Source organism: Pygocentrus nattereri, chromosome 7 (genome assembly GCF_015220715.1).
Source record: "Pygocentrus nattereri isolate fPygNat1 chromosome 7, fPygNat1.pri, whole genome shotgun sequence".
Taxonomy (NCBI): Eukaryota; Metazoa; Chordata; class Actinopteri; order Characiformes; family Serrasalmidae; genus Pygocentrus; species Pygocentrus nattereri.
The window spans coordinates 16,084,325-16,098,000 of record NC_051217.1 but is presented as its reverse complement, the minus strand read 5'-3'; the positions used below and the strand labels follow the sequence as shown (position 1 = coordinate 16,098,000).

General features: G+C 36.4%; 1 protein-coding gene across 3 annotated transcripts; it reads left to right on the top strand.

Moving 5' to 3' along the window:
* The first annotated feature begins 2,639 nt into the window (after positions 1 to 2,639).
* On the top strand, positions 2,640 to 9,290 carry LOC108414153. Of its 3 annotated transcripts, XM_017686970.2 has the most exons (11): positions 2,640 to 2,756; positions 2,842 to 2,874; positions 2,983 to 3,288; positions 4,656 to 4,964; positions 5,211 to 5,309; positions 5,394 to 5,418; positions 6,336 to 6,385; positions 6,571 to 6,610; positions 6,782 to 6,831; positions 7,002 to 7,030; positions 8,652 to 9,290. In XM_017686970.2, exons 1-11 carry the CDS (start codon positions 2,732 to 2,734, stop codon positions 8,667 to 8,669), a joined length of 984 nt encoding a protein of 327 aa, XP_017542459.1. In that variant the 5' UTR covers positions 2,640 to 2,731; the 3' UTR covers positions 8,670 to 9,290. The 3 variants fall into 3 exon arrangements, with proteins under 3 accessions (XP_017542459.1, XP_017542461.1, XP_017542460.1); XM_017686972.2 differs by lacking the exon at positions 4,656 to 4,964; XM_017686971.2 differs by lacking the exon at positions 2,842 to 2,874 and having other exon boundaries at positions 2,650 to 2,756.
* Positions 9,291 to 13,676: the final 4,386 nt, after the last annotated feature.

The following is a 13,676-nucleotide window of genomic DNA, read 5'->3' as shown; positions in this document are numbered from 1 at the left end:
AATGGATAAACTTTATTATTTTTTCATTCACTCATTTTTAATTTGATGCCTGCAACATGTTCCAAAGAAGTTGGGACAGGGACAACAAAAGACTGGGAAAGTTGAGGAATGCTCAAAAAACACCTGTTTGGAACATTCCACAGGTGAACAGGTTAACTGGAAATAGGTGAGTGTCATGATTGGGTAGAAAGGGAGCATCCCTAAAAGGCTCAGTCATTCACAAACAAGGATGGGGTGAGGTTCACCACTTTGTGAACACCTGTGTGAGCAAATAGTCCAACAGTTTAAGAGTAGAGCAATGTTTCTCAACATGCAGTTGCAAGGAGTTTAGAGATTTCATCATCTACAGTCCATAATATTATCAAAAGATTCAGAGAATCTGGAGAAATCTCTGCAAGTAAGCAGCAAGGCAGAAAACCTACATTGAATGCCCATGAACTTCGATCCTTCAGGCGGCACTGCATTAAAAACCGTCATCATCCTGTAATGGATATTACCACATGGGCTCAGGAACACTTCAGAAAACCACTGTCAGTGAACACAGTTCGTCACTTCATCTACAAGTGCAAGTTAAAACTCTGCAATGCAAAGTGAAAGCCACATATCAACAACACCCAGAAACGCCGCTGCTTCTCTGGGCCCGAGCTTATCTGAGATGGACTGACGCAAAGTGAAAAAGTGTCCTGTGGTCTGACGAGTCCACATTTCAAACTGTTTTTGGAAATCATGGACGTCGTGTCCTCCGGGCCAAAGAGGAAAAGGACTGTCCGGATTGTTATCATCGCAAAGTTCAAAAGCCAGCATCTCTGATGGTATGGGGGTGTGTTAGTGACTATGGCATGGGTAACCTGCACATCTGTGAAGGCACCATTAATGCTAAAAGGTACATACAGGTTTTGGAGCAACATATGCTGCCATCCAAGCAACGTCTTTTTCAGGGACGTTCCTGCTTATTTCAGCAAGACAAAGCCAAGCCACATTCTGCATGTGTTACAACAGCATGGCTTCGTAGTGAAAGAGTACGGGTACTAGACTGGCCTGCCTGCAGTCCAGACCTGTCTCCCATTGAAAATGTGTGGCACATTATGAAGCGCAAAATTTGAAGTTGCCTGTTTGGACTAATTGTCTACACAATAATCATGTAATTGTCTTTCATTCTCATTCTTTTTACTTTTACTTTCATTATTCATTATTGCGTCTTCATTAGTCATTTCATTCTCAAAACTGATAATTCTTGTTGAGTTGTTGTTTCACTATTCGGTGTCGACCAGAGGTGAACGGGTTCCCTTTTTGAGTCATGGTTCCTCTAAAGGTTCCTACTTTCAGGGAGGTTCTCCTTCTCACACCCTTGGCTTGCCTGTTTAGGGCCCCGGCATAGATTTCTGTAAAGCTGTTTCGTTGTGACAATGGCAGTTGCGAAAAGCGTGATATACATATATACATATACAGACAGAACAGAACTGACTTGAAAAAGTCCCGTCATTACTTTAGAACATGTCTTTCCTTTATTTCTCAAGTAAGTTTGATTCCAATATTTTGGGACAGGCTCAGGAAAACCATACTAAGGCCTATTATTCAGTAACAACAGGGATTTCAATGCAAACTGATTGAGCTATTCCTAAGTTATAGAAGTGTGTAATAAATCTTCGGGCCTGCTGGCAGGCCCCATCCACATAAGGGGCTAAACAGAACGAATGACTAACCAAACCTGAGCGTGCCATCTAGCAACGGAAAGTACATCTTCATGAGTCTGTCTTGTGGTACACCATACTGCTTCTGAATAAAACTGAGAGTATCGTTTAGACAAAGATAGCAAGGCAGGCAAACTCACAGACATGAAACCTATTCAGTGTGTGGTCATACTGAAGATACAGAGATATCTGTAAGCAGAGGTCTATGAGCAGTTGCAGGTATCTATATGCATGAACAGGTGCAGAGTGGGAGATTATATTAAGATCTTTAACTGTTTGTGAACAGACCTTAGCGGTAAATGAAACTGTTTACAGAGTGCACAGGCTTAAATCATCTGAATAACAGCTCAGTGACTAAAAGAAAAAGTCACATTGTTTTTTAAAGAACATTGACATTCTTCTTTGCTTTCTTCTTATGATTATCATAGTTAAAATGATCACTTTACTGATTAAATTGATGATGTCTTTACTGAGAGTTGCAGGGAGTTGGTTTATTAATAGATCAGATCATTCACATGTATTTGATATATGACATGCACATGTATACAAAACCAAGTGTTGCTGTCCGAAAAAGGTAACTTCACAGGTAAAGGCACTATAAATTCATACACTTTAGCAAAACTGAATGTAAATACATTTAATTTAAGGTAATTTTGGAGCATTCCCCTTGGCCTATTTATCCTAAAGTTTTCACACAATGTAGGCAGCTGCTGTGTCCAAAAGAAGTTATATACATTTTTATTTATTTATTTATTTTTTGAAAGAGATAACATGCAGCATATATATCAGCTTAAAGAAACTCATCAAGAATGTACAGATAAAATAAGCTGCAGTGAAACCATAAATGTTACCACTCGTTCCACTTACTTCCACAGTCTGAAACAAAAAAAGGGAACATTTGTGCTGCTTTCAGCTGAAAGCACGCAGACAACTCCTTATTATTTACAGGGCAAAATGAGCATGCTAATGCCCTACCGAGCACTCTCTGACTTCAGGACATAGCGCAGAGAACTGGCTGCATCATTTGGTCAAGCTCTACAATGTTTGCCTTCATTCTTTCACTAAGTAAGTGTCTCTTTGATATCCATATTGCTATAAAGTGTGCTCTGCATGTTGAATTCCAACTCTGTCTGACTTTTCTTTTTAACAGTGATCTCTGTGCCTTGGCTAACTCAGGCTCAAGGTATGGATTAATCAAAAGGGCATGGACACTTCGCTATTACAGATGTACTGCAGTGAAAATGATGAAGTGCAGAATTACAGCTGATGTGTTTTGTAATGTCCCACACAGGTAAAGAGAGAGACATTCATCCAGCAAAGATTTATGGAAAGAAGACTTTTAAAGAGGGAGGAAAACTGCAGATCACATGTAGCACGTTTGGTCCCGAGACAGAATGCGAGGAAGTTGTTAATTATCTGTGTAGGGATGGTATTGGAATAGAGAAGAAAATATCAAGGGAACGGGATGTTCTTTTTAGCATAGATGGAATAACAAAGGACTTTACAGGCAATTACAGTTGCGTCTACTCAAAAACGGAGTACAGTGTTGAAGAAGTACGAGGACAAGGCTTCGAGTCCATCTTCATTACAGTGAATGGTAAGAGTTTGACACTTCTCTGTGTAATCTGCTTGTTTGTTGTTGGATATTACCACCGTAATTGGATTGAGTTTGTCATGTCTTAATATAATGTTCCATAGTTGTCTGAGGAATGTCCAAAACACTATTTTTATAGCTCACTGTAGGTGTGTCAACATTATTACTTAATCGCTTAACCACGATTATCTGAAATGATTGCAATTATTTAAGCTGACTTCAGTCATAGTTTGCAGTTATTAGATTTCTCAGTCATATTATGCTGCAGCAAACAATGTGTGAATTGGATCGAGTTAAGGCAAGTAAATATAAATACAGAAAAGCAGTAGATGCATTTATTGAAACAGCACAGCATTTATGGAAAAAAAATTCTAATGTCTAATTTGGCTCTTCAACACGTTTAGATTGCATCGCTGAGTAATGTTTGCTTATTTGTTATCTATGTAGCTAATTCTAATGTTTTAGGCATGTATGCTGATTGAATGGGTGTTTTTTTGTTGCTTATTTCCTTCACCCCTGAGAACATGTAACTTGTCTCAACTTTATCCATAATTCTGTGCAACTGCAAACATTTGCGTGTGTGTGCACACTAAGTAAACATATATATATAACAATATATATATACTTGAACAAAAGTTAATGTAAATAGATTTCATTTTGGGTAATTCTGGAGCATTTCGATTGGTCCATTTACCATGACAATTTCACACAATGTGAAGGGCAGCTGCTGTGTTCAAATGACTCAAAAATAAAAAAAAAAACTTTGTTTGGAAAGAGACAATATGTAGCTCATATTCTTTAGTAACGTCTAATTTGGTGCTTTAACATGTCTAGTATCACTTTAGTATCATCATCATCGTTTTTAGCATGTATGCTGGCCGATTAAGAGTTTTTTTTGCTTATTTCTTTCACTCTAGATAAGAACATGCAGTATTTCTTAACTCTATCCATAATTCTGTGTAACTTTAAACATTTGCATGATTGTATCACGTGAGTAAACATGGGCAAAAAAAATTACACTTTAATAAAAAATTATGTAAATAGATTTCACACACACTCGCGCATTTTCCAAACCACTCATCCTTCTGGGTCACAGGGATAGCTGGAGCCTGTCCCAGCAGTTATAAACAGATTTCATTTTAAGCAATTTTGGAGCATTTTTAGCTCATAATCAGGGTGGACAGTGAGCCAAATTGGCCATTTTAGGCTTTTTTTTTAACAATTGCAAACAATGAACAAGAAAAGACAATTCAATTATTCATCAAATTTATTTATATGACGATTAATCCAAAACTTGCGACAGTCCTAACTTAGTGAGTTCATCCAATCTTGCTCATTATACAAAAGGATGCATCTTCTCTTGTTTACAGATTCGTTTATCCCTGCAAATATAACATTGCCTGAGATAAGCGTGAAAGAAGGAGCTGATGTGGATTTCAAGTGTACCTCTTCGAAATTACCTGACAATGATCAGAACAACATTTATGCCTATCTGTGCAAGAATGGAACTGTTATTCAGTTGAACATCTGGAACACAGAGAAGATGGAGACAATCTTTACCCTAAAAAAAGTCAGTAAGACAGATTCTGGATCATATGCCTGTGGCCTGATGGCAGATATACAGCCTATACCGAAAACAAGAGTGAATGGAATTAACCAAGTAAACCTTCATATTACTGGTAAGAGTTTGGTTGATGAACAAATCATCAATAACAACAATGCAAAAACTAGACAACTTGAACTCATTAGTTTAGGTGTGTCACTTCCCTACAAAGCACTTATACATCAATGTAAACATAAATAGCCTGAAATGCAGCAGCTGAATTGATTGTTAGGCTTCAGTGTTAGAAAAAGGATGTAATTTTTTTGCAGTTTTACTTTGATGTGGCATTGCGTGTTAAGTGAATTACTGCTTTACTTGGCAGAAAACGTGAATGACGCAGTAAGAATTGTGGTGGGCTGTTCTATTGCGCTCCTGCTTATACTTTGCTTTCTGGGCCTTTATGGAGTCGTTGAAAAGCAAGGTAAATCCTGGTTACTAATTGAAAAAAACATTTGTGGTCAGTCAGTCACTCAATCAGTCAATCAATATGTTTCTTTGTCTGCAGGATGGTGCAGATGCCACAGTGAAAGGTTTGTTTATGCCTATCTTTGTCTTTCTTTCTCACTGATGTTCATGGCTTTTAAGTAAAATATGCTCCTAACAGTAATCGCTGGTTTTCACTCATAAGAGTGACTGATCTGTTCCTTTCTGTGACTCTGATGGGCCTCTAAAGGCAGTCATTAGTTATCACTGGTTAATCTAAATATAGGCTGGTTTATTTCCTTTTTCATTATGTTTAATACTGTATATTAATAGTAAAACCTTATTCTCTGTTCATATTGTTCTTTTGTGTTATTGGTTTGTGATCCAGTGTCACCCACAGGATGATGGGTTCCGTTTTCATGTCTTGGTTCCTCTCAAGGTTTCTTCCACTTGCTCTTAGGCTTGCTACTGTCACCATTTGCAACGCTCATGGTGGCTTAAACCCAGATTTTTAACTTTGTAACGATGCCTGTTGTAAAAGCACTATATAAATACAATTGGACTTGTCTTTTGTTATCAATACATTACATAAAACAGTCATAGTACACTGTCATATACAAAGGTTTGAACATCTCCAGTCAAATGGCATGTTTTGTTGATTTTCTGAGTAAAAATAAGTTACTCTACGGGAAGCAAACTTAAATACAACTTGTTCTACAAATGTTAGAGCACAATTTCTGAGTTTAACATGTTGGAGAAAAATAACAACAAATAAAAAAAATAAAATATAAAATGTGACCAAACAAATATGCACAGGCCACATTAGGCTTTTTTTTTCAACACGTCAAATGGAATAAACAAGCAGTATCTTTGCTTTAAAACATACAGAAAATGTGCATTAAAATTTGCATTAAAGTGTCTTCCCTCTGGAGGATATGTACTTTTTTTCTCTTAGAAATCAACAAAAATATTCAGTATGACTAGGGTGTTCAAACTTTTGCATGCAATTATTTTTGTCAAACAGATCGACTGAACATGGCGCTGAAGCAAGAGGAGGAGACTTTTTAAGCCAAGGTATTGATTTCTTTTTATTTTACTTTTTACTTTTTGAATGAATGAATAACTGAAGAAGGTAGAAAGGTCATTTTCAGAAATGCGATGTCTTTGTTTCCCATTTATGCCTCCATTTTGTTGCATCTACAAAACAAATAGTATCTATTACTTTAACAGATGTTCTTTTTTCTTCATAACTTTTAAAGGACATATTTCATACACAAATCAAATGCAAAACCAGCCCAGGTGAGCAGATGTTTAGTATTTTTAACATTCTGTAATGCCATTATATCCACTGAGATGAATAAACACATGTGAAAAACGCAATAGCTGATAAAACAATATTGGCCATTTCCTCCTCTTTGTCTGCTTTTTTCCTCATTTTAACTAAAACTGTTCTTAACATGCTATGGTCAGATTCAGAAGCGCTGCAGAATGGGATGATTTCTCTGACAGCAGTGAGAACGGTGAATATTTATATGAGCATTAACATGATAATCTGTTCTAACTGACCAAACTTTTCCTTAAACATGTAGTGCACACTAATGACTTTTAACTTTGCTATATGTTTTTTTTTTTAATCATAATTCAGCTAATTGGTCTAATTTTATTCCAAATTATGTTATATTCAACACAGATCATGCATCAAATGAGGATTTATATCAGGTGAGTTACTGCACACTTATCAATGACTAAATGTTCTGTTGATCCTCAGTGTGTTAAGGCCTGTCTGTTGCCTATTGGTTTAGTACAATACTGGGGTCTAGCCAGCCTGCTAGAAGGATGAGCCTTCATTCCCCCAAAAATGTATTTCTAATTGCAAGGGCACGTATCAGGCCAGCCTTTGACCAGATGTTAATATTAGCAGTTAGTTGGGATTATTTTAACAAATTTTTTGGGGTTGTATATTAGAACTTTACAGGATTGTAAAGCCTATATGCCAACTGTGTGCTTGTGCATTTGGAACTGATTGGAACTCATATTTTTCATGCAGCCTTTGTTTAAAAATGATTTTTTTTCTATAGAAAATAAATAGCAGACTGTTGAGGAAATTCAAATCTGTCACAAGTGTTGTTACAAAGCACATCTTTCACCTTAACAACCATTTGGCATGTCATTGCAATAGCCTAGTCACACCTTAGCAACCACCTGGAATACCACAACAATGGCCTAGCAACACCTAAACAACCACCAGGGATACAATAGTAATTATAGCCTAACAACACAGCCTAGTAACACCTTTGCAACCACTTGGAACACAATAGTAGTAGCCGTGCAACACCTTGGATAACAGCAATGGCCTAGCAACACTTTTGCCACCATGTCTAAAATGAGCTCCATATTAAACCTGTGTACTAAACCTTACCTCTGAGCTTTGTTGAAATCTGCAAGCTTTTAACTGATAACTGGTGGATGTGAACTTGGGATCCTGGTAGTACGACTGGTAGTCAGCTCTTTAGTTGCAGCTGCAAGCTAACCACAAATAAACAGCTCATAAAATGAACTAGCAAGAAAACCTTTGCAACCCATACTGCCAGTATTTTAACCTGCTTCATGGAAGATAAGTAACATTATGTTGCTAGAGAAACTGAATCTAGTGATTCTTAACTACATTGAAAACATTTTGCCTGTAGAATTTAACTTCTCTACATAGATGATGGGAGCCAGGTGATCTGAGATAGGTCTTTATGAGTTTTAATTTGGAGACCTTGTTCTGCAGCTAGCAAAAAAACTTACATTAGCAGACTGATGAAAAGCATTTTTCTATTATTCTCAACATTGCTGCTTCGAAACAGGCCTAGCACAACAGCCTAAGCATGAGTAGGGCATCTGAAAACTACAGAGGGGCAGACTAGATCTGTCCCACTAAATAACTCCCTCATGCTATATTTATATATATAGTATAATACACCTTTCTCATAAATAGCTATAATATATGCTGTCATATTTACCACGGTGGGGTTGTAGGGGAGTTATAGTGCCTCAGCAGGTCTGGTCACCATTGGCAATATTAGTTGTGTTATTAATAATGTAATCATGTTATTGATAGGCTATGTGCTTATATTAAGACTACAGTGTGAATTACTTTGAATTTCTTTCCTTTACTTTGAGTAAATATGCAATCTCTTGAATACTACTGCCATATATGGATCTGTATATATTAAAAGCATATTTATGATACATGAATTTTGTTATTTTGACAGAATGGTTCTGAAACAATATGTAATTGAACTTTATTTCTAAGTTTCAAAAGTATGGATTTCAACAATGTGTCTTTCCTTCATAGGTGTGTGAAGACGTGTAGAAAACCCTACCAGCAGTGATATCTATGCAGCACTTCAGAAGACTACAAAGACCAAAGAGAGACATTACATTTTTTTTTATCACATTTTATTACTACATTTATTTTTTTCACACTGCTAACATGTCCTGCATGCACACTATTGTAAACATTTAATAAAAGTGAAGGCTCCAGTTCACCCCACAATGTTATGGAAATCTTGTTGGTTTGCAAAGAAATTATATGGGGAAAAACATTAGTTCTTTGTTGATAACAGTCCCTTTTATTTAGCGATATTAATTCCACATGTAACATATCTGATTGAGGTGATCAAACCTTCAGGAACATTTGAGTGTAAGAATTTAGTAGATCTGATCATAACAGTAATAAAGCTATGCAGGAGTATGGTTGGGGTTCCTAATGATAAGCTTAGACTACTGCTGCAAACATTTAGTCAAACGCTTTCATTCTGTGTTAATGAACCTATTACTGGCGATTATCTATTGAAAAATAAAATGTTGATTTTTTCATGTTAATGTTTACAAAGTTAGTGTAACTTTTAGATTGTAGTGTAACCTGGTTCTTGATGGTGAAAGATACCAACAGTCCTGTAAATAAAGTACATCAAAACAATAAATATAAAGTACTGTGCAAAAGTCAGAGACCACCCTTCATTTTTTTTTACATTTCTAATAAAAACTGGGATTAAGTACTAAGCTACACATTTTCAGTGTCAAGAAAAACAAAACAAACAAGCAAGCAAACAAAATGCTTACAATTTACAGAAAACTGTACAGAACCAAATATTAACCTCAAATGTTTCAGTAATTAAGAGTGTCCACTCTTTGCCTTTGTTACAGTTTCAATTCAAAAGTTTGGTCATATAAATTGGTTTCAGTTGTTTTGAGAACACAAGCAGCTTCTTTCGTTTCCTTCTCTCAATAGCAGCTTCTTGACTGCTCCAAATTCTAGTGGACCCAGAGGACATAGGCCCAGAGTTGTCGTCTTACAGTGGAAGGTTGGACAGAAACACCTGGGTATTTTTACAGATTAGAATCTTATGCCCTCATTATGTTCTTTGTTGTTATGACATATACAGATGTTGAATATAGAATATAGATGTTGTTGATATATGTAGCCCAAGTCACAAACTGATTCCTAAGTGCTTTAGTGTTTGAATTATTGCATTATTACACTGTCAGCATTAACTATAAGATAGATAGACATTTTACTCAAGTGTTTATGGACTGCATGCTTGCACACTGTAGCCAGTGTGAGCAGACTGGCATGTTTCTATTTAAATGTACAAGGAATCCAACTAAGAACCAAGGTCAGACAGACCCCACTGCAATCGGAAAGTTGTGTGGGTCCTCTGATGAAGAATTTCATATTTGCCACTGCACTGAACTGAGAAGTTCTATCTCTTTCAATTTAAAGAAGGGCCTACTTGTTTAGCCACACCACACTTAAGCATCACACAGACCTGCAATGATTTGTGTTTTTTGCCATGTGTAAGGAAGAGAAAGTGTGTGGGGGCCTTACTGAGCTTTGCATGTTTAAAAGCTGCTAAGTTTTTTGTTTTTTTTATTCATGGAACTTCTTTGACTCATTTCAAGCGGTATGTGAAAGCAACAAGTCACATGTTAGGCACATGTTTAAGGCCTAGAAAGACTTTGGAGTTTACTTTTTTTAACTAATAATTTCATTGTGTTCTTTTAATTCTTTGTTTTTGGCATCACTAAATACCCACTTATTGCTTCATAAATGTTTCTGGTTTAATTAGGTTTTTCTTATGAGACATTAATCACCCAGGTTGAGTATCTTACCTTTGGCACTGTGTAATCCTTATGACTGTATTCTAAAACTATGAACCTATAGAGTTGTCCTTAGCATAGGAGGCAAGTGTGCTACACACACACACACACACACACACACACACACACACACACACACACACATATATATATATATATATATATATATATATATATATATATATATATATATATATATATACATAGAAGCTCTTCCCTTTGCTCTTGTTCACAGACTCAAACTCCACTTCCCAGGATACTCAGCACAGTCACATGACTCCAGATCTCTCCTCACCCTCCTATCCGAGATCTCGATCACCAGAATCCTAGCTACTCACAGCTGTGTTTATGATCACCTGACTAAACTAGTTAGTATTTAAGCCTGGGCTTTAGCATTAGGTATTTGAGAAGTATTGCCAGCTTCACCTGCCTTACTGAGCGTTATTTTCCGGGTCTGATACTTTGTTTGTTCTGACCTTTTTGCCTGATCTGTTTGACCCAGATTTTTGGACTTCCCCTGTTTGTACTGTTGTTTGGTTTACTGGATTTTTGGCTGATGAGCTTTCTTTTGTTTCACGGACTCTGCCTTGCCTTGCCTCACCTTATCTGTTATGCTTGCCTGTATTGTTCTGCTGCTTACCCTGGACTTGACCCCTGCTTGTCTCCTGACTATGCAATTATCCCAGTAAAGCTTTTGTTTTGCTTCTCTGTGAGCGTCTGTCTTCTGATTGCATGTCACACACACACACATATAAATGTATATATGTATGTATGTATGTATATATATATATATATATATATATATATATATATGAAATCACTGTTTGAGTTACTAGTGGTGCCACCTGACTTTTCAGACTAATTTCAAATTATCCCGGCATCTACTTAGGCTATGTTCACACTGCCAGCCCAAATCCAATTTTGGCATGTCCAATTTTATTTTTATAGTCTGGTCAGCCAGAAACCACATGAAATCTGATTTTTGCAAATCAGATCAAAACCACATTAGAAGGTGGTTTCAAATGCTATTCCAACAGAATTTTTACAGATGCATCTAAGTCTTGGCACACTGGCTGTTCAAATCAGATTTCAATGTGTCTATTGTGTCACTCACAGTGTGACAATATTGATGCCAAATCCAGAGTGACAGAGGTTGCCAAAGATTCATGTTCTTGCCAGATAATTCCGAAGAGTTTGGAGGTTTGGAGACCTCCATCTCTTCTACATCCGTGCTTGAAAGAACAGCACAGCAACATACTGACACCTACACATTACCGCAGCATCCCATGCAGAATGGATGGTGTTGTCTGGACACACAAATCTGGTCTGATTACTTGCAAATATCAGTGTGGACAATCGTCAAAAGATATGATTTCAATTTGCCTGCAGTCTGAACACAGCCTTAGACACCCATGGAAACCTTTGTCCTCGGTCTTGAGTTTATACTTTCAAATAAGTAAACATAAGTATAATAATTACACATTTTAATGTTTTGAGGTGAGATCATACAATGTGACCTAACCATAATTCAAAAATTAATTTTTTTTCAAAATTGGTGAAAAGGGCTATTGATCTTGGCATTGACATGAAGGTCACTTGTGGTATATGATGCAATACTGTGGCCCCTCTTTTGTAAAGATGTGTCAAAATAAAAGTCCTTTGATTTTGGTTGTGCCACCTGACACAAGTTTCCAAACATGAAATTAAGCCAAACTGTTTTATTTTGAATTGTATGTAACTAACTTTTAGTTTTCTTAATCAGCATATATGGTTGAACGGTTGTACCTCTTGACATTTTCAGACTTTTGGGTGGCAGAAACAAACTAAAATGAATTTTATTTAAAGGCACTGAAAATTGTTTCGCATAAAAAAAGCTATTGTTGAAAGATTTGATGTATGTCTTGCATTCATTCATTTATTCATTTATTTATTAATTTTTGGGAAAATAATGGACTCATCTTGTCAATGACCCACATAACATTTCTCTAGATTGCTGGTTGGAAAATCTTCTGTTTTAATGAAGTTTGACTTTAACTGTTTAATTGTGAATGTTATTTTTTGAAAGTCCATCTATTTTATGTTTTAGCATTTAGGCTAAAATTAACAATAAATAAAACCCCAAAAATAATTTTTTTTTTGTGTGTTTGTTTTTTGAAGAAAAAGAACAAAAAAATCAGATATCTTAATATAATGCACTACATGTATAGTCCAACTGTTTCACTAAAAATATACAGTCCTATAGGCATGTCCATAAGTATTGGACACCACGACAGTGGATTTAAAATTAAGCTGGCAAGATGCAACCAACTGAACATTTTCAGCTTTAATTTAAGACAAACAAAATATTGCATTATCTGTTTAGGAATTATTGTTTACCTATTTTCACAGGTTCAAAAGTAATTGGACAAACTACAACGACTATTTTAATACTTGAATGCAAATGCTTTACAGTTTTTTGAAACCCATAGATATATCTATATGACTGTATAATATATGATGTATGACTGTATTCCATATGACATAAGCTATTCCAATATAAACATAGACCCATGTCTGTAACAGAAATTGGTACTGGTATCGGGTATCAGTATGATACCATACTCATTTACTCATATTCATAAAAATTTACTGATACCACCATTCTGATACCAGCTGATACCATGTGATGTAAGCCCAAAATATGCTGCTGTGCTTGTCACGGTTGGCTCCTCCCAGTCCTGTCCATGTGTTCTTGTTTTGGTTTGTAACTCCGCCCCTGATTGTTTTCACCTGTCCCTCATTGTTCCATGTATTTAAGCCCTGTGTTTGCCCTTTGCGTTTGCCAGTCTTTGTACCTTTTGTATCTTTGTACCTTTGTATCGTGTCTTTGTACCTGGTCTTTGGTTGTGTTGATTCTAGTCTTTGTTATGTCTTACCCCAACTCTGTACGTGTCGGCTCATTGACCCTGGACTGTTCTGACCACGACCCTGGATTTGCCCGTAATAAATCTCGCTTATCTCAGCGTGTGCGTCCGCCTCCTCACTCCCCGTTACAGTGCTATTGAACAAACACAGTGAACAAGTGTCTATTTGTACACAACATGTTATTTAGAGTGAAACAGCTTTATTTCAAATTGTCCATAAACAGAACTGTCTGCAGAGCCTGCATGCCACATAGCATGGATGGAGTGTTTCTGTACAGTGTGACCATACAAATTCACCTACCAATAATATGTGA